Genomic DNA, 26,543 nt, shown 5'->3' with positions numbered 1-26,543 from the left:
CTACTCGGTTAGGTTTAGGAAAAAAATTACTTGGTTAGGCTTATGCAACAAACTACTTAGTCGAGTTTAAATAACACCGGAAGTGGCGTAACTTAAGTACAGAAGTTAAATGACAAATAAATCAACTTTGACTCCTGGATGAAAGTCCAACTTTTTGACCCACCCATCCACCCTGACCTCCTCCCTACACGGCCGCTTTTTATACTTCCCGGTTCACAACTAAGTGGATTACATACGAATTGATTTTGTGTCGACTGTCACAAAAACGTGTTGAATCAATACTTTATCAATACTCGAATCAATTCATTAAATTCCGTGACTATTTCACGAACTGCTGTGCGACTAGACTGCGTCCACTGAAACCCTCTCAAGTATCTCATTTCATTAAGTGGCTTTTTTTTAATCCAATTTTATGTGCATTTAATAAATAGCATACCTAAATGTGAAATTTGAAACAGATTGTGCCATAAAGGCAGCAGGAGATGTGTTACATTATTTAGCAGGACTGCATATGAACTGTCCTGAAACATTAAAAACTTCATCATTTCAACCCTTGTATAATATTTCCATATATCCTGTATTTTTTATGCAGTATGATTGGATTTATGGCCCAATGATGCCAAAAATATTCTGCCTACTGCAGGTTTAAGTATCTTATATTTATGTTATTAGCTATGCATATGTGACTTATTCACATTTGCATTAAATTCATAATATCATACATATGTTACTCACCATTTAACGTTGTGTGGCCTTGTGTTCTTAACACTTGACACAACGCAACCGTTCTATTCAATATAAATCTTTAATTTGAGCTCATGCATTAATATCATACATGATCGTTCATTACAGGGCAGTTTTGAAAACAGTCTTCCATCATTTGGTGACAATAGTCTCATAATCACACTCGTCATTTCAGTGTACTTTTATCATCCGATTACTCTCTCCAGAGGTAACGAAACAATCGGATGACGACGATTTGAAATTATCGGATCTACAAAATTACATATATTAAGTGCCACTGTGATCAGGAGGTGTATTCCATGTAAATTAATGTACAGTTAGCAGTCTAAGAGATAGTGCACCCGAGCACTGAAATTGAAAAGACTTTCATTAGAAGACAAAAAAGAGACGATGACAAACAATCTGAGGTCGAGAATCGAGATTCCAATGAAATGATGAGTGCAGCCTTGGAGTCATTTCAGCCAATCCAGAGAGACGGTAACGTTATTACAGCTCCATCTCTACGTTGACTTCTTCTTCCATTTGAAAGAGGAATACTTTTGTGCTGTTTTTCGACAGTGATTAATATTCTGTATATTACAAAAGACGTTGATCTTATGGCAGCAAAACCCCAAAAGTAATATGGTGAATTTACATCATGTCTCAGTAATTTGAGTAATATAATAATTGAGGTTTAATCAGTATCTCAGGCTCATGATCAGTATAAGCATTTATCCAGGTTTGGTAAAGACAATAACGTGTTCTGCTTTCCTGCTGCCCAACACCAGCCAGCTTGAATAATTTAAATCACGACGTAAGTGCTGTAGTGGATCCTGAGGTGTACGACACGACCAGGCACATCTCTCTCTCTCCAAGCAGAAAAGCAAGTCCACTGACGTGTCTCCCTCCTTCCGTTCAGTGCTCAGAGTGAGTGAGGGAGGATTCAATCCTTTTTCCTGCTGTACAAACTAAACTTCCTGCACCGGATGGTGTTAACTAAAAAGGTGAGTGGTATTTTTGAATGTCTCCCCTTCGTCCGGCTCATGAAGATATGCGACTTCTCTTCTGGGCTTTCCTCAGCAGGTAGACCACACCCTGAGCGACGAACGGCCACAGCAGGAAGAGGAGGACGGTCTGACCGGACGCGTCGAACAGCCACCACCTGTCCTCCTGTGAGAAACAGATCAAACAGGAGCTGTTACTGGAACTGTTACACATCTGACAGCTGGCTTTCACTACATTCTTCACTACATCGGTGGCTAATGCGGCCATAAAATGTCAATTACAAGATAGCTCACATACATGTAATTTCTTTTCAGAATGAGCCGACATGCTGCGTCTCTCTTACCTGCTGTTTTGAGGCGGTGGCTGCACACTGTAGACACGGTCTCCACTCTGAACTCTGGGCCTGTCACACACAAACAAACAGTGAGCTTCAGAGCACTGGCCGCTGTCTTTCAGAGGTTGTTGCTAGCTAGAGTGAAGATACTGGCATCATATGAAACTGGAAAGTCTAAGGAATCTATTGGTACCAACCATGCCAGCTTGTCAGGAAGATTGCTAAATAACGCTACGAAGTTACGCTAGATTTTCTGGTTCTATGGGTACACACGAGTCTCCCCTTTTACATATATGTCTCCGATGCAGGGACATACAACGGAGCGTTTTAAAAAAAAGAAAAAATGATGTTGGAGACGACCCTGCAGCGGTAAAAGCTCCAAAGCGTGTGGTGAGGAAAATATGACACTGAATACTTTGGATTAATGATGTCAGGCAGTGATGGGTGAGAGGAAGCTCAATATTTATGTGGGTCATTACAGCTCACAGTGGTACATATTTATGGCCCAGTTTCTCATTTATTATGGAAGGTGGTCCTCAGAAACAAATCAGAAGTGGGCCTCAAATTACAAAAGCTTGAGAACTCCTGCACTAGAGCACCTAAATGTGGATTAATCTACTACAAACTACACTGACCAGCTGTTTTAGGAAATCACTGAGCCTTTTTCAAAAAAACTAAACTACATTTGTGAGGTCTTTTTAAACATTTATCGGAGCTGAGCGCCAGACAGTAACTGGACTCGAACATTATTGGTTTAAATATTTTTACGGGATTTGCAGACAAAGAAAAAACTACAGAATAACGCTAACCTACTTTGGACCCAGGCATCTTGCTTTTCAGACATTTTCACCTCTGCACTCCTCTCCTCTAACATCAGTAAAAAATCCCAAGGCTGTAAAAATGACTCAGCCAGTTCAGTTTCCATTTGCTCAAGACGACATTGTAATGAGGCAGAAGTAAAAAATTCACTATCTACATTTACATTGAACATCAGTTGGTTTTTCCCTATAAGAATCCAACACTGTCCTGACCTACTGTCATGTTGGTGCTTACATGTGTGGCAGCGAGCCTCTCCACCACCTCCAGCCGGTCCATCACGCTCCTCATGTCCTCTCTGAGCCTCCGTAGAGCCAGGATGATCTGCTGCTGTAGCTGGGCGTCATGCAGCCTCTCGGCACCGCCCTCCGAACCGTCTCCTCCTCCTCGTCCGGACCCTCCGCCGCCGCCAGGGGCCCCCCACCTCGGACTGCCCTGAGGAACACCACCTACAGTACAGACCACGAGAAGGTGGTTAGAACCCTCAGCTAGCACAGCAACAGCACATACAGTCACAGTACCAACAGTACATACAGTCACAGTACCACTGTGTGAAAGGAGGCACTGCTGTCGTGCAAAAACGTTGCTAGTATTGTAGTGTGGAGCCCCAATGTTATATAATATATTCAATATTAAATAAATTAAAAAGTTACTATAAAATAAATAACAATATGAATAAATTGTATAATACATAATAAATATAATATATATAAAAAATATATAAACAAATTTGTAATTGGTTAAATAATAAAATAATTAAAACTCAACTCATTATTATAAAATGTTATATAATCAGTCTTTAAGCCGCTACACGCCGACAGCATTTATTTTGTGCGATTCATTTGCATATCAATATATTTTTTTCGAACTGTTGTTTTTGTCATGAGTACACAGACCGTGAATATTACGCGCTGAAAAAGCAACGTAATTTTTCTTCCGGAATGGGGTTCGACTTTCTGAGCTTTCGCACTGCGAATAAAGGCATCAACCAATCACGTTGTGCGGATTGAGTTGAGTTGCGCCTAAATTTATGAAACAACAACACGGAGGTTCCGTAGTCCGAACCAGGACGACAAACTTTATCACTCCTTTCAACCTTGACAAAGACAGCGCAGACCAGATCCACTCCTTCCGTTCTTCCCTTTCACAATAAAAAAGACAGCACTTTCACAATAAAAGCCCTAGACATATAACATTTGCGGGCGAGTATTTTGCATTTTCTTGTTGTTTGTTTGTCATGCTCCCGCTTTTACTTTTTATTTCATATTAAATTCAATGTCCTTTTTCAAAAGTCCAAATGCCATTTTAAAAAAATGTTAAATGTCTAAATGAGAATTTTTAAGGACGGAACATATTCCTCAACGTATTTGATAAAAGAATATGACATTGAATATTTATTTTACAGTTTAAAAGTGTGATTACCATCTGTGGAGATTCTGCCATAACGTTGTAGTGTTTGGACAGGAATAATAATATTTACGCTGAATGCAACATGTCAAACTATTCAGTCAAACGTCTTGATGTAAGATAAGATAAGATAAGATGTACTTTTATTGTCTCTGTGGGGAAATTTTTCCTGTCTGTTCATGTAGCGTCGCCGGCAACAACTGGACTGGTGTGACGCACTAGACTGTGTTTTATTGTGAGTATCAGACATGGTACATTGTCATAAATTAAAATGAAACTTAGTAAAACTTTTGTTATAATGAAAATTAATCAAATGGTCTCTTGAGTTTGAATCATTTCTTCGATTATTTCACAAATATTCGCTATCATGTTGACTTTGATGATTTCTGTGTTTTACACTATTCATTCATATAATTACTTATTTCATAAAGTATTTTTTACTTGGCTCTAATATTGAACACTTCCATATGGCAGCAGCTTACGTTCTCTCCAGTTGTGTTGGGAACCGTCCCGCCCGGTGTCTCGGCTCCTCCTGTTGGGACCTTGACCCTTCCCGTCCTCCGCCCCCTCTCCACCTTGACCTGCTCCCACCTGGCGGACTTGGCTCTGAACGGGAGACGCCTCCTCGGACACGTGGCCGTTGTGAAAACCATTGGTCTTCACAACTGGAATCTGTGGACGAAAGGTCTCATTATTAACATCTAGTCTTATTTGCATATAGTGAAAGTCTCACCAGGGTAGATAGCTGTACTGTGTATGATATTCTGTATTTTTGCCACGCGTGCTACATCCATCTGTCGGAGGATGTGAGCGAGTCGTACCTTGACGTTGCCGAGTTGCTCCACTGAATCCACAGAGTCACAGAAGATCTCGCTCTCCGAGTCGCTGGTCAACACCACACCCTCGCACACTCCAGAGTCTGTAGGAGCACGAGCATTTAGTATATACTTTTCGAGAGAGGGAAAGTTTTGTTTATAGAAATTCATCTATTCATAATGTTTGAAAAACACATTATTAGTGGATGATAAACAGGAACTTCCCAGTTTGTGACCGGGTATGAAACATTGTTTCATTACGTTACAATTCCACTTTGACAATTTTCGACATATCATAGTTCCACAGGTCTTACTGAACAGAATTATTTAACTCAATGCAAAATAAAAAGTCTAATAACGGCCAAATAATGTTCTAAAAACCTGCTCTATACCAAACGATTCAGTTGTCCTTTTATGGTAAAGCTAGTAAAGCTAATGATGTAATTAAAATTGTACTATTTTCTACTAAATAAATAAACTTTTGATTATTCATTGTAGTTAATACGTTATTCCATAATTTATATATATATGCCGAAATAATTTAATAAGTATGATTTTTTTTTTTTACTGTCTAAAAACATGATCTACCAAACGGTTGAATTTTTAAGATAATAAATTTACAATTTTTATGAAATAAAAAAAAACGTTCACTGTTTTTAATGTCATATATTTAATGTTATTCCATTATGTATTTGATAAAAAATGATATCGGTATGTTTTTTCACCATTTCTGAGATGTTTTCAGAGTAGCCTTCTGTAAATATAATATCTAGAATAGATACATGGAACTAATACTAGTACTGGTAATACTACTAATCCCATGGTAACAAATTGACATATGTTGGTCTATTAACCTATTACTGCATAATATCAGAACATGGTTTGTATTTTTCTTTTACCATGAAGCATCATGGTAGAGCCCTATAGTATATTAAACACAGAGGTGTGAGTGGAGCTCCGTCGTTACGTACCATTAGGGATGGTGTTGGCAGTGAGCTCTATGACCTCAGACAGGCTGAACTCCTGATCTGGATTTGCACCCTCTACTAGAGAAAAATCTTCTTCAGGGCCGCCCCGCTCCTCATCCTCATCCTTCATCTCTGCTGGCCTGTCAGCAGGCTCGCTGCCTTTAATACCTACGGTACAGAAGTGGACAAAGACTCTTACATACATGTAAACATCCAACCCCGACTGAGGTTATTATTATTGGCATTATTACTGTATAAAGTTGATATGGCTAACATGTTACAGACACAGAACAACATTAACATTCATTAGGAGTAGTCTTTGTGTCCACCTGATGAATGTAAATCCAATATTAACTCTGTTTAGCTCTGCTTTGGTCTCCACCAACTCCAAATATGAGCCTTTTGAAAACAAATACCAACATTTTTTTGTATTAAAAGGAACAGTGTGCAGGATTTAGGAGGGATGTATTGGCAGAAATGGAATATAATATCAATAATAATGTTTTCTTTAGTGCATAAATAACCTGAAGAATAGTTGTGTTTTTGTTGTCCTAGAATGAGCTGTTTATATCTACATAGGGAGCGGGTCCTCTTCACGGAGTCCACCATGTTGCTCCGTCATGTTTCTACAGTAGCCCAGAACGGACAAACCAAACACCGGCTCTAGAGAGAGCCTTTCACGTTTTTACTTTGGCCACCGTAGTTCTCTGACACGCTTGGCACACGGGAGAATTTGCAGTTGGTTGCAATCTGCAACCTCACCGCTAGATGGCACTAAATCCTACACACTGCACCTTTAAATGTCCAACAGCAAGTATATACATTTAAAGGAACAGAGATAGCCTTTCATGTTTTTACGTTACCTGAAGGCCACCGTAGTTCTCATTTTAAGAACTTGAGTGCGAAATGAACATAACAGCTTTAAGTGAAAAAATGAATAAATATAAGCTTAGCCTATATCACGATAGAAATGATACAGAAACATTTTTATATCGTTTTGACGATATATATATATATATATATATATATATATATATAAAATCATATTGCCCAGCCCTAAAGCAGATCTAATTTTAATCAGATATTATCATCATCTCACAGCAGATTATCAGCTGCTCAGTTAGTGTGCTGGTTAGAGGACTCGGGGTCACTGACCTTCTCCGGGTGCAAACAGAGACTCTGGAGGCCGCGGCATGTCATCGATCACCAGGTAAAGAGGCTGGAAGTGGTGGAAGAGCGACGCCGTTTTCTCATTCATGGGCATGGTGTCGAGGACCTGCACAGTCAGCGGAAACCTTTATTGATCTCTGGATTGCTAATTACTCATTAATCCGAGCAGGGGCAGCATGCTGCTGACGTTTTTTTTAAAGGCCTCACTTCATAGTCACAGTGGTACTGTGAACTGATTTGATCTGAGAGCTGAGAAACAAGTAGGGAACCTGACCTGAACTAAATAAAGAGTGTTAATAGCTTTAATGTCGGTTAAGTCACTATCTGTCACTGAATGAGGTTACACAATGGTGATTGAGCCGATGGCCCACTGATGACAGCCCAGTATTTGTAATATTATAACCTGGGTGTCTGTGGTGACATCCCCGGGAATTCCCGGCGCTGTTTGGATCCCTGGGAAGTGAGATACAAAAACAACCTGCAATCACCGCTTATCGCCATAGGTGCCGCCAAAGAGAATAAAACTGAGATCTTTGAGATTGTAACTTTCATTAAAATGTAAATTGATTTCTGCAGTGTGTTCAGATGCAAACAGCCCAGCTAATCCCACATTAATATAGACACATATATGAATGCAATACTTCTGTACTGTACCTCTTGTGGAACTTTCTTGAATGAAACACATCGGTCATGTACCTCTTGTGCTACTTTCTTCATCTCGTCCACGTACGCTCCCATGGCGCTCTCGCTGCTCATCTCTCCCAGGCGTCTCCAGGCATCCCTAACACATACACAAGAACTATCAGTCAAAAACAGATTAAACTAAAGTACTTCTGACCACAAAGTGTACTGTATTCCTGTGCTATGTTCATGGCAATTCTTATGTTGCATTCACACCGAGAGCGAAGCGAATTTTCGCCTCGCTTTACTCGCACAAAGTTGGACCGACGGTATCATTTGTGTTCATTCACGCTCGACGTGCCGGAAAGGGGAAGGAGCTTGTCTCCATAGATACCAGCAACTATGGTTGCCATCATCAACTATGGTTGCCATCATTTCCGCCATCAACCATGGAAGAAATAACCACTGTTGCTACTTTGTACATGTCGTGGAAGTCCCAGATATGTCAGAAAAACCAAACGCCGTCGTGTCTGGGTTCAATACATCATCCGGCGGCGAGCTGTATTCACACACAGTGCCATAGCACTGACTGTATCTCGCAAGCCACACGTCACAGCTGCAGTATGAACCCCAAAATAAACACATTGTGCTGTGAGATTTAATTGCAATAAACAGATCAAAATGATGCCAAAATAAAAACATAATGATGTTCATTTGTAAAAAAAACTCTGAATTCATGCTTCGTCGGGTCTATTTGCAGGACGACAATCAAACAGCTTTTAAATTGCTTGTTTTCTGAATGGAGTTTGGATCAGTCTGTGGCTTTATACACATACATTTATACACAGAGTTTTGAGTTTAATTGATTCATTTTAATTTACTCTAACTAAATCAGAATCGTGGGATGTTTTATCAGTTATATTCTCTACACACACACAATCAGATGTTTGCTTAGAAGCAGCCTTAAGGTCTTAAGGATTTGTGTGCACCTTCTTAATCTGTTAGAAGTGAACTGAACTGACAGGGTATGTTAGTGACAGGCCATCCAGTTCAAACCCCCACATTAGCCTCAGCGCTAGGCCAGGTGTCCAAACAAGACACTGATCCTCTCTCCATCATTATACTGTGCAAAACAACCTCTGTTGACGTCAGTGGAACTTTATATTTGCAATATAAAACACGCTGCTGCTCCTTATAAAAGAACCGAAAGGTCTTTGGCTGCAAACCTTTATTAAAAAAAAGCTCTCTACGACACGGTGGGTTGACAAGGTGTGGAGATTACCTGAATTATCTGGGACTTATACCTAAAGACTAACTAACTAACTAACTAACCCACAGAGAACATCACACCAAACCCCATGCAAAAATATTTAGCAAACTTGGCGTGTCTGCTACTGAAAACTAACCTGACTCTGACATACAACCTCACCAGGGTTTACACTAGACTTTTATTTTGACGGACGAATATGGCCGTTAATATGCAAGAATCCCGGCCATATAGAACAACTACCGGACATATTTTTTAAATAGTCGTATAATAGCCTGCATTTGACATAACTTGAAAATAAGTTAAATGAAGAAGCGGTCCAAAAAACGGTACGGTGCCACGCTCCTCGTCTCTGTAATTGTCTCAGTCCAAAGTCCAGAAGTCACAATTCATTGAAGAAATATAGATATAATCATTATTTATATCCTCATTATAGTGTCTGGGTCTGAGCCACTTTGTTTCACATTTACACAGTCAGCTGGCTGTGTATGAGGACCGGCTTTCTTTTTCAGCGTACAGAGAACGGAGAGCCAGCGGACCGTGTGGAGATATTCTCTGAATTTGACAAAAAGTGTACTGGATTAGAAGCACAGTGGAGCGGAGGCATTTAAACATTTGTATAATATAAGTTGTCTTGGCAACATATCTTACAACATTAGGCTATTTAATATGCTATTATTTTATTTATTTGGCATATTTTCCAATGGACTTTTTGGCTGTTGATCATTTAATCTGCCGGACAGCTACACCATAATACCGGCTGGCTAACGTAAACCCTGAGCCCCCCCCACCCCCACACACATACACACCATTTGTAGCGACCCACTGGGTCCCAGAAGCCGGGTCGAGGCACCGTGCAGGGTCCACACACCGCCTGCTTGTACAGACTGTAGAAACTCAGCATGACCTCGTAGGACGGCCGGTAGGAACCTGACGAAATATCCAGGAGATAATACATATTTGTTATGGTGTTACATTATGCCGGCTAAACCACCTGGTTTTTAAATGAAGTTTGGTTTTACACTCTCTCTCTCTGTGTATAAAGGAGCACAGCATGACTCACAGCTGCACTAACAGGTCAACTGCCCTGATGCTTCTGAGTTACACAGTTCAACACCACAATAATATATATCTAGAGTTTCATGAAGCGCTCCTGCAGTCTAGCCAGCAAAACAAACTGTCTGATGTGTGTGAGATAATGGGATAATGGCTGTTTATACCATTTTTGGGGAGGTTATGGATGACATCCACAGCAGCCTGGAACCGTTTCTGGTGATCAACCACAGGCTCCTCCATAGCCAGGACTGGCATGACCCCTTTGACCTTTTTATATATCGATCTGCAGGGAAGGAGGGACGAGTGCAACTGGAGCAGAGAGAGCAAACAAACACAGTTATTTATTTATTTGCATATATATAAAACTGCACAAAATCCAGTCAATGAAAAAAAAAAACATGAAATGTGTCAGGAGAGGTGAAGAAGCCACAGGCTTATACAAAAGGACCTCCCCCCAAAACCAGGAGAGAAAAAAACAATAACAAAAAAGGAAGAAAGATCTAAACTAACATAACTTTAAAAATACAACAAAAGTTAAACAACAAGTACACAAAATGTGCAGAAAAAACCTAACCAAACAGTGGAAAACAATCCAATAAAAACAATGAAATACATACAAAAAAACAGAACAGAAAAAAAAAGAAAATACATCTTAACATATCAAAAGATAATTAGACATCATGAATTAAATGTGATGATCATTTCCATTTCTAAAATGCTCTAAGGATAACATGTATTTCATATTTGTACACCATGATATCTGAGGGCATGTTTTGTTTAGTAAAAAGGCAGGGGAAGATGATTAACCTGTCTAGTATTATGGGAATGAATTTGAGAATTAGATTTGAAGAAGTTGTAGCACAAGAAATCAGTGGAATCAAAAACCTAACATTACATGACACATGCAGCATGACATTGAATTTACTGTATTTATATCACTCTGCTTTTATAATGTTATTACACACATGATATTCTGCTGCACACTTCTGCAGGTAAACACCGTATTACTAAATACAAGCTGGTTTGATGAGACAAAACAAAGAATGCCAAATGCAACATATGGGAGTTAGTTGACTTAGCTGTAGCTAACCTAGTTAGGAACCCCGGCCGGTGTAGCCTAGCTACTGTAGCTTAGCTACTGTAGCTTAGCTACAGTAGCTAGGCTACAGTAGCTTAGCTTGTTAACTTGTTTTACCTCTCTATCAGCAGCTCGATGTTAGCAGCAGCTCTTTGGGCTGTTTGTATCCACAGAGAGGAGTTCACAGAGAGAGGACTGTGTTTCCGGCTAGTTATATGCGTTTACTTTCTCTGACAGGTGAAGTTTTAATTAGTGAACTGCCCCCATGGACCTCCTGTACCTGGACTGGCTGGAGGACCGACCAGGGACAGACAGACCGGATGGGACAGACAGCATCTCCGTGTCCGTCCACTCAGGTTTATTCAGACGACTTCCGTGTGTCTAATCACGTGACACAGATTTGACCACGCCCACTTGGACATTTAAAGTGACACTAAAGAGACAAAATATATTATCATATTATATATAACATTAATTATTAAAGATGATGATTAATATAATAATAATAATAATAATAATAATAATAATAATAATAACAACAATAATATATTATTAAACAAATGATTAATGATTAAAGATGATTTAAGGGAATAATAAGAATAAGAATATATTATTATTAAATATAAGATTAATTATTAAAGATGATGATTCATATTATAATAATAAAAATGATAATGATAATTATGATGATGTCTGAAACGCTCCGTTTTAGCGCATTTCAACGGAACAACAGTTTGGGTCCATGTTTTACTTCCTGTCAGCTGATGTTATTCACATCCACTGCAACAGGAAATAAACTGGGACACATTTAGAATGTTTATGTTTAATACCATGAAATGGTCTAAATATTGTATATTTGTGACATCACAAATGAACAGAAATCCTAACAGCTTGTTTCATACGCGCAATTTCTGAATACGGGCTGTGTGTGTTTCTCCGTATATTGAACGTTTTGATAGTTTAATAGTATTTATATATCACTTTCAACCTGCTTTATAATATAAAAGACATGGAAATCTCACTTTTTACAATATGGGACCTTTAACTCATGGTCAACTTACTAGCTTTTCCCAGAGCTTTCAATCACATCACCAGAGATATAAAATCGCTTTATATAAAATTGTTTTATATATATATATACTATTGTGTGTATGTTGCATTCTAATTTACTTTTTTAGATGTTTATGGTTTATGGTAAATACTTTATATACTGTTGGGTAGTTTAATTTACAGCAAAGCATCATCTCCTATATAAGATCAACACGTATCTCTAAAACCACGTATCTCTAAAAAAAAAACCAGCTATGTTTTGAGCTTTGTGAAAAAGCATTTTCCAGATAATCCAATGTATTTTTTTTTTTTTTTTTTTTTAATAGTTTATTTAGCTAAATTAGAAGCAGGAGGGTTTTCTCAACCCATAAAGGAACACTTCATCCTCCAAATTATCAGGAAAAATTCAGATTCACTAAATTTGGAGATACATGGTTTTGACTTGACAGACAGGGTAAGAAAAAAATTGTGAATATTAACCTAATTTAAGACGTCAGACAAATATAGTGGAGTAAAAAGTACAATAGTTGTCTGATAAAACTGAATAAAATGGAAATACTCCAGTAAAGTAGGCTCAACCAGATCAACTAGAGCCATCAATTCATTAAAGAGCGTCTGCAGTCCACAGCCTGACAGGACTCACAGGCAGATTTGTGCATAAATCATTATGTAGCACCATTGCCCCAATTAGAGGATCAACTATTTCCAGTGATGACTCAGGGCATCCCCCAGACTGTGCTTTGGATCAGATAAAAATGAGAGATTTAGTAGACCGAGAAGAGGAAAGCTATTTGACGTTGGACACTTGAGCGTCTCTCCTCAGGACTATAATCCCTCTAAATTCCGTTTTTCGTGAAGGCAACAGAGACGCACACGATACAAAACCCGGAAGTGTTGAGGTGCCTTCAAAACAAAAGCATAACAATTGCCAGATTGTTATTAAGGAGATGTTTTTTTATTATTATTATTATTATTGACAGAACAGGACATAGATTGAATCAAAACTGTGGAAATGAAGAGCAATAAAACTTGAGGAAAATATTCCATTTTAATTTAGTAATATGATTCATCTTATTTGACAGGGCCTTATTTAGGAAGGCGATTTTTTTTCAGCAGAGCCTATAATACAGAGCAAAGATGAAGAAAAAAAATAAACCAAATTATTTCAGTTAGATCTAAAACAGCTCTTAAATGATGTCACCATTCAGAGGCCTGCAGTGCTACTACTATAGTGAACACTGGGAGTTTCCCAGTTTTATCGGGCCTATACATGCAGGACAGCAGGTCCCCTTTGCTAGGAGATTTTATTTTGTTAAAGCACCTATGGGGTTCTAGTGTGGGTACTAAATTCAGACTACCATCCATTTTAATTTATAGAGTTTATTACCATTTGAGAGTGACAGATTAATTCTCATAAGGAGGACCTAGACTTAGTAGATAGTAAACTATGTTGTAAATAATATAAGACGGAAATAATATAAATAAGATATAATCACCGAGAGTGAAGCTCATTCCTTGGAAACAGTAATTCCAAAAGAGCTATTTCCATAATGACAGCAAGCTCCTTCCACTGAGGAAGACCATACCAAACAGTTTTAATGACATTTTAATAAATCATATGTACAAAAATTCGTTAACACAAATTTGTTTCAACATCACTAATTTCTTTAACACATTTACTACAACTTGCAATTTTTAAGCTGTAGCGGGCTCAGTTTTAAAGCTATAGAGTGAAAAACCATGTCAAACTAGCTCGTCGCGATGGAGGCTAAATAACGCTCCAAACTTACACTGATTTTTGGCGAGGAAAATGGCATGGCTTTTTCAAAGGGGTCCCTTGACCTCTGACCTCAAGATATGTGAATGAAAAAAATTTTGGACAATCATGTGATTAAATATTTGAATTAATCGACTGCCCTACATATATAATGACCACGACTGAAGAATATTTTGTCAAATTATAATAACATTTATAATGTGCTAATATATATAAGGCTATTATCATTAGACCCACAGGATTCATAATTATTTTTTATTATCGTATCATACTATGATTGACGCTTTTCTGGAAGAAATGTGTGTTCAGTGGCTCCCTGTGGATTTTTAAAAATGGAAATGAATAACTTTTTTTTGTTTATATTTTCATTTTTATTTATCATTGTTGTAGGTCTGTGGTACGACGGAAGTATTAGAGCCACATTGAGGAAAAAATAAATAAATCAGAGATTTCGAGAATAAAGTCATAGGTTTACGTGAAGAAAATTGCAATATTATGAGAAAAGTCAGAAGTTTACGAGAAAAAAGTCGTAGTATTATGAGAATAAAGTCATAATATTATAAAGTAGTAATTTTACGTTATTTTTCTCGTAAAGTTGCGATTTTATTCTCGTAATATTACGACTTTTTTTCTCGTAAATTTATGACTTTATTCTGGAAATCACAGGATTTTTTCCCCTCAATGTGCCCCTAATACTCTGTAGTACATCAGCTCTTTGGCCCTCACTGCATTAGACTTATATACTATATACTTAGACTATAAACTTTGTTACCTTCATCACAATGAATTGCTGTGATGCAAAACAAATTTCAGACCTGTCTGACAATAAGTATTATTGTATCGTATTATCGTATCGTACAATGCTCCAATGTTTTGCGGCTCCAGACAGATTTATTATTTTTTTTTGCCTAAAATGTCTCTTTTGATAGTAAAGGTTGCTGACCCTTGACCCCTGGATCAGTGTTCATATCAGTAGCTTATAGCTGACCTCCAAACCTAACATGACTTTTATTTTGAAAGTCCCTTCAGGAAGCCTTTGTGTGTTATGGGTTAATTGACGCCTGTCTGCTTCATCCAGCTCTGCTCTGTGTTTATAAACCCTGTCGGTGGTGACATCAGCAGCAGGGCTGAAGGTTTGTCCTCCTCCTCCAGGATAAAAGCATGAGGTTCAGTCTGCAGAGCAGCTGAGGAGCTTCTCCTGTTCTCCTCCTGCTGCTGCTGGATCTCCCTGCTGCTCCTCCTCCTCCTCCTCCTCCTCCTCCTCCTCCTCTAGACCGCTTACTGTATCTCTCTGAGGAACAACACACGCAGGATCCGGACGGACCATAGGAAGGGCAGACAGAGGAAGGAGGGAAACACAGCGCAGCCTCTTGTGGTGCGTTATGTTGGGCAACAAAAAGAAAGCAGCCCCGGTGGTGAAGAATGGAGCCGGGACGTCCGAGTCAAAGGCCATCGATCCTCTGAGGAACCTGGGTGAGTGTCTGAGATACAGCTGCTGCAGTCTGGATGATCTATTCAGTGATCAAAGGCTTCCTCCTCTCACATACTGTAGTATACCACTGATACACACTGGAGACTATACCGTTATCTCCCTCTCACTGCTGGGGTGATATCTAAAATGAGCACATGAGTGGGAAATAAGAGATTTGAACCCTCATCCTAAAAAAAACTACTGTGAGAAACAATCATCATATCAAAATGTTAGCTATTTCTTCTCAAAACATTCTTATTTATGTAATTAATATCATCTGGAGAAAAACAAACAAACAGATAATTATTTATTTTTATTTACATATTGAAATATTAGAATGAAAATATCAAGATTCAAGATTCACTTTATTGTCATTTCACTGAGTATTTGCATAAACAGAGGGAAATTAAAAATTGTTTCTCCCTCTCTCAGTGCATTAAAAAGGATAGAATAAATAAGTATTAAAATTAACATACCTAAAAATATTTATAATAATAAAAAAATAAAATAAGTAAACGTTTCAGACACAATTTCACACAATTTTGCAGTCATACACCCAATTTGCAGTTGTGTTAAGCAGCTGGGAAAAGTGCAATTACGTCCATAGTAAAGTGCTGTTTGCATTACTGTTCTAAAAATGGTCTTTGACATGTGACTGGCTTTAAAAACAGTTTCTGTGTTAATGCTGGGGGGTTGGATGTGTGTGTGTGTGTGTGTGTGTGTGTGTGTGTGTGTGTGTGTGTGTGGGGAGGGGACACAGTCCAAATATGTACTTTTCTCGAATACAAATTGCAGCTTTTAGGCCAAGAATCCACATTAGTACTTTATACTTTATTCTGATATAATTTAGTTTAGTAATTTCCAACATTAACGTGGTATTTCCTCAACTGATCTCAACACGGCTGCCGGGTCACAAACTTTCCTATCTTACAGCTAAACAGTGCACTACAAGATGATTCTGAAAACATTTGAGGAGAGAAGTAGGCGTTACAGTAACAGAATATTGATTCATATTTGATCAGCGCTGCCTAGTTTGACCGTTTGGTCAGAGTTAACGAGTGATTGACAGCTCGTCAGAGACGGCACGGCTCAAGCTCGGCTCTGATTGGTTGTTTTCCTCCGGTCTGTAAAATCCTGCAGATGCCATTAGGAGCACCGGAGGACACAGAGGACATAGAGGAACATTATTTTTTTACTTGTCTCACGCAGTACTGTCAGGAAAAATAACTTTTTTTAATCATATTTGCTCAAATTCTCCCCACTGCAGCTTTAAGGATGTTGGGTTTTATTCCATTCTGAATCTCATGATGTTGTTTGTTAGGTGGGATAATAAAAGAAGAATCACTCACAGATGGCACCGTGCAGCTTCTGCTCTGTAGGTTGCTACTGTGTATTTGTCCAGACTGATTTTAAACTTCGGTGTCCCACATGGGAAAAAGTAAACATTTACCAGCTGGTTTTCCACAACCAGAGGACATATTTATGGTAGCAGGTTTTTCCAGGTGCTAGCCAGTGCTTCCACTGCTGTCTGCCTCATGCTTGTTGAGGTTAGCAGCAGTTGTGTCATCCCTGTAATCCAAAGCTAAATAGAGCAGAACATACTCACAAAAAAGCATTTGATTTCATTTGTTAAAGGTGCAATATTTTTATTTATTTTTTTTATTTTATTTGTTTACACATATAAAAAAAAGGTACAAGTTGATAAAATGAGAACAAAATATTAAATAAATGGTAAAAATAGAGAGAAGTAAAAGGGAAAAAAAGCGAAGTGATGAAATAAAATTAAGATTAGCATTATTATATCATCAATAAAAACTCATTATTAGTGAGCAATTTCCATGAATAATCCATAAGGAAAACATTGGGGAGTTGAAAACAAACCTTAAACGGCTTTCTTAAATTGTTCTGGTGCCAACTTTAAAATAAAATATGAGATGGCAGAGCGTTCCATGTCACTGAACCTCAGTAAAATCAACCAAACTGTATCTGAGATGTTCGACACATAGGAGGTCTGAGTTTGTAGTTATTTTGAGTCGAATAATTGTGGAATTGTTGATTATAGAAAAATTGTTAAATAAATATGTAAGATGTGGCCAGAATTTTAATTCAAAACATTCAAAAAAATGAACTAATATTATCAACAGAATATGAAGAGGTTACAGTGTTGACGTTATGTCCAAGACATCTATATATTGTGTTGCAGAGATATCTACTGAAATGAACATGCTAAACAGCTAGCTGTCTTGTAATACCACTTTTACCTGGAGAGGCGATAGTGATAGTGATAGCGATAGCAGCGTTATTTTTACTGCCTCTCAGAGTTTCAGTTTGGTCAAATTGGTAAATATAGGTTGTATGGACCCAGTATAGAGGTGAAACGCTGCCCCCTATTTGTGTGGAGCATGTGGCAAGATATTACACAGATATAACACACTGCACCTTTAATGCTCAGAGAACTAAAATAAAACACAGGTCAACAATGGGACACCTGTGGTGATGATGACATCAGTCAGTTCGGTCAAACTGAATGCTCAGAGAGAGATTTTGTTTTTACATTTTTAGTTAATGTCTCAACTTGTCTTGATCTTAAAGTGTCAATTTGCAGTTCGATCGGGACTATTTTCTCCCAAGTAAATTGTTCCAAATGAAAACTGGAGAAAATTCCATTCACCAACTTTGTTTTGGGCTAAATACTACAAGGGGAAAATGAGAAAATGTGTTTGGTTTTTTTTGGTAATTTGGGTAAAATGACCCTTTAAGCTGTACTAGAGTTAAGTGCTTGGAGTTAAATGTGTTATCTCAGTTGTGAGCCAGCTAACTAGCCAACAGGATAATACTCTAGTTGGAAAAACAGCAGAGAAATGAACCACGTCTACTGTTCTGTTAAGATGAACGATAGCTGTATGTTCAACCACGTGTTCATAGCTGTGATCCTTTAATATAGCTGTCATATGATACTTCACTTAGCCTAAAAACCCCCCCATAGCTTGGCCTGTCTGCCCACAGAGACGGTCCCAACAGCAGCAGCAGCACCACTGAGCCTCTGAATGTCAGAGAAAGCCTGATAATACCCGCCAAATATAGACTGTCTGTTTACAACATCCAGCTGAGTACAGTCAGACAGAGTGACTCACAACTAGGGTTGCAACAAAAGCTATCGAAATGTATTAATTTCCTATTGATTGATTGGTCAATTAATCAACTATCGCTCATAGTTACAACTGCCTTGCAGTTTGGAAAACACCCTGGTTACTTCATTACTGTTACAGGGCTTTAATCTAGCTGTACTGATGCAGGTGTTTTATATATATATATATATCCACTATGGTTTTCATTCATGCACTAGCCTAGTTCTGGCTGTGATCTGTGAATCCAACAGTGTTTAAGTCGTGTAATCCGCTATGGACGGGTACAGAAGTAAATCCTCAAAATATAAATGACAAACAGCTCCATCCTGGTGATGTTGGCGCTGCAACGGCATTACAGAGGGTGGTGAAAGCTGCTCAGCACATCCATCCATGGAGGACCTCTACACCCAGCATCCCTTCCATGTAGGAAGAAAGCATTTATTTGAGTATTTATACTCCAATAATAACTACCGAAAATAGTGTACTTTTTTAATTCACTACACATTTGACAGCTACAGTTACTTGTGACTTTGCAGATTAAAATTTCACATGCAAAACACATAAGTTCATAGAATATGATGTACTGCAAGGTTTTAAACTTAGACCAAGTGCAACTTAGACCGCCTAAAACGTTTAATTTATTTTTTACTTTTACTGGGGTATTGTTTCATTGTTTTAAAGGTATAATATGCAAGAATTAACTCAAAAACAATGTATAGACTGATACAAAAAGAATCCCTCTCAATCATCACTTATGCTCCACTAGAAGTGTGTGTTGGTGTCTGTTTCTGCAGAGACCCTGCAGCCCTCTGCCTGGATTTTCGTCTTTTCTTATTATTTTGCTTCACTCTGGACTCTTCTGGGCGTCTGCAAAGTGGCTTTGTGCCCCATGTAGGGGTGTATCCCCCAGCCAATAACAGCGCGCAGGGTGTGCAGCCCGTTCAGGTGGTCAAATGCCACCGCTCTGTCACGCCCCTTGGCTTCTGATACCGAGCCACCAGTCCCCCTTTAGCTTTAGATACAAAGCGGCTGTATTTCACGGATGAGAACGGGGCACCTTCTCACAGTTGTGCAGAGTTAGTTGTGTTTTTTATAATGTAACCGCCAGGAAACAATCAGAAAATAATGTTTTATTTCTCTGATTCGCTGCTTTGCTCTCACTAACGCCGCTCCCTTTCTTCAGTCACTCTATAGTTCGCTCTAACACCACTGCTCTCTCTCTCTCCCTCTCGGCTCGTTGAGCTGAGGAGGAGTGGCCAACTTTGAATGCGGTGTGTTTACAAACAGCAACCGACGACGGTTACGTATTATACGTTTAAGCTACTACGAGGAACTTTGATTTTGTGTTGATTTTGGTGGTCCCTGTGGATAAAAGCGGGAGTGTTTCTGAGCACCAGAATCCCTTTAGAAAACCTCTCATTTTACTGCATCAGGAGGAGCCGCTGCTGCCGGGCGCGGAGCTCTCCACCTCCCGCCAGAGCTCCGACTACAGGTCGAAGGCGGCAGCGAAGCCGGATCTGGGTCTGTCTGCGACGGGCTGGTCGCTGTCGGAGGCCCCACTAGAGTCTGAGCTGAAGGAGGTTCTGGTGAACCTGCGTGTCATAAATCGCTTTGTCTTATTTCGCGGGGAATCGGACCCGATGACCCCCATTAAGAATAACTATATAGAAATAGACTATCTTTTCGCTGATGGTCTTGTTTGCTTATGTAGGTCATATAGAGGATTCAGTATTACATTGAGACTGTTTCAGTGAAAAGACAATAATTTCAGTAACATGTTGTCAGTAGTTTTCCACTGTTGGCAAAATGGCCAATGTGTATCCAAGTGACTTCAGGTCCAGTTGGATACACATGAGAAATCACATCTACCATAATATTAGCCTACTGTTTTTTGTGTGTACTAGTGCAGCACAATGGCTTGTGTGTGTTTTGTGTGTGTCAGTGGCCTTTATCTCAACCCTCTTGATAGAGCAAATATCGCTGTAGACATGCAGTACAGCAGTTGTTGTTACCATTTGGCTCTATTTAGCAGCCTGTATCTTTAGTAAACGCACACGGTTTCATCGCTCTGTTCTGTGGTGGTGGGTCGTTTTGAGGTCAATCTTAAGAGGTCAATCGTTTTTTAAGTCACACTTCCTCCTTTCACAGACACGTACAACCACACGCCCACTGATTTTCTCCCACTGCTGCAACCTCGCTCTCCTCATTTACAGTAGCTCACTGCTGTACACAGGGGAGTGTGTGCGCGTGTGTGTGTGGGTGTGTGCCTGCATGCTTGCGTGTGTTTTCCCAGTATCAAGACGCCTCTGTGTAGTGTAGTGACCCAGCCCTTCCCAGACCACAGTGAGGCTTCTGTTTCAGCTGCTTACTCAGCGTAGGACTCAGCAGTTATCTGTGAAGGAGAGCTCAAAGGCATCGACACAGCACTTTTAAAGATTCCTTTTTGCAGAGCAAATAGTTCTTTTAGCTAGAATATATAATAACAAATGATAATGACTTCCCCTCAATAAACATGTACACACACCAAATGATAACAGAGCCACAGGGCCCCCTGACACCTCATTTTAAGCGTCTCCTCATAGGGAACTTGAGATAAGTTACATTCCACACAGTCTATTGGTCACTACAGCTACTGGATGGTCACTTATTAGACTGCTTTAAGTAGGAGCTGCAGTACACTAAGGAAACCATTCCATAACCGTTTTGCAGTCGCAGCTTAGGGCTTTTTGTCTGTTTCCACTTGACAGGAGCAAAATAAACATTATAATAAACTGTAACATTGATCTTTTTTTGGGCAGGTTGGGGGCTGTGGAACAAGTTGTAAACACAATATTGACATGTCATCTTATAAGTTGTTATGGGGAATGTGTTAGCAAACAAAGTATTTGCTTTCCAGAGTTAGATGAGAAGATTGACACCACTCATGTCTGTGCGTTAAAGGTGCTAAATTTGAAATTCAGAGAATTAATTTAAGCGGCAAATAACTATTTGCTATGTAAAGATATAGAGGAATAGTGTCAATTAAACAACAAGATGTAACATGTTAATTAGTGCGCAAAAAAATTTCATGCAGCGTTAACATTTGTTATGTTATACGTTTATTATAAATGCTAAAGCCTATTTTTCTCTATGCTAACTACGCTAATCACATTATGGCTCCAACTCTTAACGGACAAACATGAGCTTGATATTGATCTTCTTATCTAACTTTCAGCAAGAAAGTGAAAAAGTGCATTTCATCTTATATTGAGCTATTCCATTAACATAAAGAATATTTGTGTATGCATCTTTAAGAGTTTAAGACAATGAATGTCTAACTTGCTCTAGATAAAAACATTAACTAAAAATTACCAAAAAAAAAATTTACTTGTAATATATTTATCATTTATATCTGACTCATACCGATTCATGGGCCATGACTGCATTTATCACAAGACCTTTTGCATCATACACTACGCATCCACTCCTACTGAGCTCCCCTCTTCTAATCCAATAAAAGACAGCCACCGTACTAATAATCCCAGCTCTGCTTGTGAAGAAATAAACCCAAAGACCAATCATCATGTGGATGTGGGTTAACAGATGTTGCACAGTCAGACTGGGAGTATAGAAAGGAAGACGTAACTGCAGCTGGATGTATTCTAATTTCATTGTAGATCTGCAATGACATTGCAACATGAGGATGTTGAGCTATAAAAGATTTCAAGGGAAGTGTAAACTCAGATTTTCTCAGAGGAGCTTTATACCCAAGAAAACCAAAGTGAACTGCCTGAATGACTACCGGCCAGTTGCTCTAACCCCCATTATCACAAAATGTTTCGAGAGACTAGTTCTCTCCTACATTAAAACTGTCATCCCTGCCGATCTTGACCAACACCAGTTTGCTTATCGGACAAACAGATCAACAGATGATGCAATCACAACAGCTCTTCACGCAGCCCTTACACACCTGGATCACAACAACACATATGTAAGGATGCTGTTTGTTGATTTCAGTTCTGCTTTCAACACAATAATTCCACACAAACTGGTTCCAAAATTGAGCATCTTGGGCTTAGGCAGTTCACTGAGCACATGGGTGCTGGACTTCCTCAGGAACAGACCCCAGTGTGTCAGGATGGGGGACCACACCTCAGCCACTCTGACTCTGAGCACTGGAACACCACAGGGGTGCGTCCTCAGTCCTTTTCTTTATTCCCTCTTCACATATGACTGCACAACTATTCACCCCACTAACACCATGGTCAAATTTGCAGACGACACTGCTGTAGTAGGACTGATAACCAACAACAACGAGACAGCCTACAGGGAGGAGATCCAACATCTGACACAATGGTGTTCCCATAACAACCTGGATTTAAACACAACTAAAACAAAAGAAATGATAATAGACTTCAGGAGAGCCAGGCGGGTGGAGCACTCTGCCCTCTGCGTACGTGGAGAGGAGGTAGAGAGGGTGGACTGCTTCACGTACCTCGGAGTCCACATTTCATCAGACCTCACCTGGTCCAAAAACATCTCTCATCAGGTGGGGAAGGCCCAGCAGAGACTCTACTTCCTCAGGAAGCTGAAGCAGGCTCACCTTCCTCAACACCTGCTGATCAATTCGTTGTTTTCAATGACAATGACAATAAAGTCTCCATTCTATTCTATTCTATTCTATATATCTGGATTAAGGTTGCAACTAACACTTATTTTCATTATTTCATTATTGATTAAGTTGTCAGTTTTTTCAGTTATTTTTATTTTATTTATCATTTATATTATCTATAAAATTGTGTTATTGTACAGAATGATATGCAGAATAATATAATGACTTCTGATCTCATTAGTGGGGAAGTTAGTTCAGTCAGTCACAAAATATGTTTACAAGACTCATCAGACGTCTATTTAACAATCCAGGAACTGACTATCCTGTTATTTTTGCATGATCACTGTCCATTATTCCGAGGTTGATATGAAACATTATGTATTTTTTATTCAGAAATGTCGACATTCAACATTTCTTTTTGTTTGTTTTGTTTGCAGAAACATACAATGCCGACATTTTCTGGCTACTGGGTTTGATCACTAGTATTGACTGCAACATAGAGCAGAGTGTCATCTGCATACAAGTGAAATTTGATGCTGAAGCTAAGAAAAGTTGCTGAAACTAAGAATGAAATTGGTTAAGAAGTACTGGACCAAGTGTCATGCCTTCAGGGGACATCCTACCTAAGGGTGTGGAGAGATTAGCAGTTATCATTCACAGGCTAGACATACAGAAATGACATAGCTTCACATATTGCTTGCAATTGAACAAATGTGTGTATTATAAAATCTCTTTTGGCTGAAACACATCTGCATTCAGCTGGAAGGAACATCTCATTTGTTATCTTCATGAAAGGTGTGACAGGATATTGCTTTCATAACAGCCCAAAAGCACTTAGCTTATTGGAATTGGAATTTCAATCACGATACAACCTTGGTCTATCTCTCACTCCTCGTCCTTTCTCTACTTTTTCTTTCACAATGTCAAGTGCTTCTGTCTGTCTTCACGTCTCCGTCCATACCGTCTCATCTCTAGCCACACCCAACTGCTGGTTCAGCAGCAAAATGTCAGAATTACAGAGCTCCAATATGAGCCGCTGCGGTCCAACAGATGTATATAAATATACACTAACTTCTAATTCTAAGTATGCTCCACTCTTCTATTTTCTCTTTTCATCCTCCCTTTTCTCTCCTCGACCCCACCTTCTTTCAGTGCCACTGAGTTGTCAGAATTCTGTGCATACTTATTGCCTTCCTGTACACAAAAATACAAGTAAAGTTTTCATGACGTCATATCTGTCTTTCTACAACCATCTTTTTCTCTGTTTGCTTTCTAGGAGTGGAGGATGATGAAGACGTGAAGCGGATGTTGCAGGGCTCCAGTATGATAAAGGTAAAAGTATTACTAATTATAAACTACTAGTAGTTGTTAGTTTTTAGTGATCAGTCAATAAGATTTAAATGGATTTATTTATCACACGTAAAGGTCCGCTCGCCTCGCTGGCAGAAGCGACGAACTCTGAAGCTGATGGGAGACGGTGTCACTGTCTGGTGTCAGTCCCACAAGACATCCAGCTGGGCCAAGGAGCAACAATCCTGTAAGTGTTCCTTTATATGACTCAAAATCAGTTAATCGATGTATTGGAATTTGACTTCGCAGTCATTGCAAAAACATACAACCACAAAATGAGGATGATGTGCAGGTACAAGGCAGAGGACGTCTTCATGACAACCACAGATTAACAGAGGAGGATGATTTAAAAGTGAAACGATTTTGACAGACTTTGTATATAATGAATATGAGGTGTCATTTTAGAATTTGGTTTTACCATTATAGGGGAACTCCACTGATTTTACACATCAAAGTGTGTTTCCAGGTGTTGGGGATTACTACTGCATATTGTGTCTCCAGAGGGAGCTGTGAGAAAAATATGATAAATGTCCTCAAGTGATCTCCAACCGAACTGTCGGTGGTCGAGTTGCATCGTGGGTAATGTAGGATGTGTAATGTAGACACAGCGCAGTTTGAGCTCATGTTTATGCTTTTGCTCGTCACGGCCTGCAGCGCCCAAAGTTGAGCTTTGCTCGATGCAGCGAAAAGCCGTCGTGACGTGGCGCAAGCCGTTGGAAATAATGTCTGTCAGAGCACAGTGGTGATTTTTACTGGGGCTAAAAAAAACTGCATATACACGCTAATTTGGGTGGAAAAGAGGTATTAGCTGTGGTGGAATTTCTGATACACAAGTTAACTCAATAGGAAGGAAGAGGCCCCGGAGTTGTTGATGTCTTACACAGGAGGTTTATTGAAGCTTGATCAAGGAACAATTGTCAGGTCTCCACCATTGAGGTGCTCTCTGCATGAAGGCCTCACAACTCTGCCCTTCCTCCCTGGTGCTCAGTGTTTTACCCTTATCATGTTTTTACTCCGTTCCTCTGGCATCTCAGACCCTGGTTGCCCCAGCGACTGGCTCTATGGTCCTTACTACAGACACAGCTGTACTGATAACAGCGGCTCCCCTAGACAGGACTCCAACCCAATAATGTCAACAGAGGGACACTCTGACAAACACTCTGACCTCCCGACCAAGAAGAGAGGAATTGATGGAAAATTCCATCACAAGCTAACCTACCCCTCCTAACCCCACCTAACCCCACCCAGAGGTTAAGAACCATCTCCAAGTGATGATTGGTAACAAGCAGGCCTTTCCTTTGCCAGGAGGAGCTCAGTGACTGGGCGTGTAAGGTGAAACATGGATATACAGTATCTATTTTTGTGAACTTTAAATGCTACTTACTGCTCTGTACAGAGACGTAGACTTTGCTCACACAGCTTCTCTGACTCCTCCACTATCTGAGGGTCACACACGGCGCTCTGATTATAGAGCTCAACTATTCTGAGCCTAAAAGGGCAGCCGATCCTGCCGTAGTTCAAACAGTGAGATTATAGGACATTATACGGTGGTGGGAGTCTGCCCTGGATCCTGTGGTTTGGTGCTATATAGTTACCATACGACTCAACCACTACGTTAGCCTCCCGGGTGCAGTACAAGGCCTTTCATTGCCACAAGAGCTTGTGATGTGGCACAGTGTGTGTTTGGTGTGCAGGTTTGAGTGTGTGGCATTCATCTCTTGCTTTTTTAAGACCCTCTGGATCATTACAGATATGTTTCCCCGTTCTGTCTTCTACATAAGAATATAGCTTTTTAAATCAGGAACACACACTCACAAGCTAAAGATGTGCGTGTTCATGTCTTCGTTTTAAGTGAGTCGTTTGTATTCTGAAAACTGCTGAGTAGATTTAACTGGACATTAACATGTGGATATACG

At 39.4% G+C, this 26,543-nt stretch overlaps 2 protein-coding genes across 3 annotated transcripts in view; one reads left to right on the top strand and one right to left on the bottom strand.

The window, feature by feature from the left end:
* Positions 1 to 786: 786 nt before the first annotated feature.
* Positions 787 to 11,642, bottom strand: acbd4 (acyl-CoA binding domain containing 4). 2 transcript variants are annotated; one of them, XM_074619486.1, is made up of 11 exons: positions 11,378 to 11,642; positions 10,347 to 10,491; positions 9,936 to 10,056; positions 7,893 to 8,019; positions 7,224 to 7,344; positions 6,072 to 6,236; positions 5,107 to 5,204; positions 4,768 to 4,957; positions 3,116 to 3,327; positions 2,072 to 2,131; positions 787 to 1,893 (listed from the first exon to the last, which is right to left on the bottom strand). In XM_074619486.1, exons 2-11 carry the CDS (start codon positions 10,435 to 10,437, stop codon positions 1,765 to 1,767), a joined length of 1,314 nt encoding a protein of 437 aa, XP_074475587.1. In that variant the 5' UTR covers positions 10,438 to 10,491; positions 11,378 to 11,642; the 3' UTR covers positions 787 to 1,764. The 2 variants fall into 2 exon arrangements, with proteins under 2 accessions (XP_074475587.1, XP_074475588.1); XM_074619487.1 differs by having other exon boundaries at positions 7,935 to 8,019.
* A 3,505-nt stretch (positions 11,643 to 15,147) lies between these two features.
* Positions 15,148 to 26,543, top strand: part of LOC141758271 (1-phosphatidylinositol 4,5-bisphosphate phosphodiesterase delta-3-A-like) — a 28,220-nt gene continuing 16,824 nt past the window's right edge. The window contains exons 1-3 of the mRNA XM_074619490.1: positions 15,148 to 15,560; positions 24,554 to 24,609; positions 24,703 to 24,814. Coding sequence (XP_074475591.1) covers positions 15,470 to 15,560; positions 24,554 to 24,609; positions 24,703 to 24,814 — 259 coding nt within the window. The 5' untranslated portion in view covers positions 15,148 to 15,469. The remainder of the gene's footprint in view (positions 15,561 to 24,553; positions 24,610 to 24,702; positions 24,815 to 26,543) is intronic.

This window comes from Sebastes fasciatus, chromosome 20 (assembly GCF_043250625.1).
Source record: "Sebastes fasciatus isolate fSebFas1 chromosome 20, fSebFas1.pri, whole genome shotgun sequence".
In the NCBI taxonomy this organism is placed as follows: domain Eukaryota; kingdom Metazoa; phylum Chordata; class Actinopteri; order Perciformes; family Sebastidae; genus Sebastes; species Sebastes fasciatus.
The sequence above is the reverse complement of the archived record's forward strand: the minus strand, read 5'-3'. Positions and strand labels throughout refer to the sequence as shown.

What these genes read in the sequence shown, in the direction of transcription:
- acbd4 (XM_074619486.1), bottom strand. Translation starts at nt 10,437, where the DNA reads ATGCCAGTCCTGGCTATGGAGGAGCCTGTGGTTGATCACCAGAAACGG. An exon ending in CCATAACCTCCCCAAAAATG is followed by an intron (nt 10,057 to 10,346) that starts GTATAAACAGCC and finishes ATATTTCGTCAG; the next exon opens with GTTCCTACCGGCCGTCCTAC. An exon ending in TGCCAACACCATCCCTAATG is followed by an intron (nt 5,205 to 6,071) that starts GTACGTAACGAC and finishes GTGCTCCTACAG; the next exon opens with ACTCTGGAGTGTGCGAGGGT.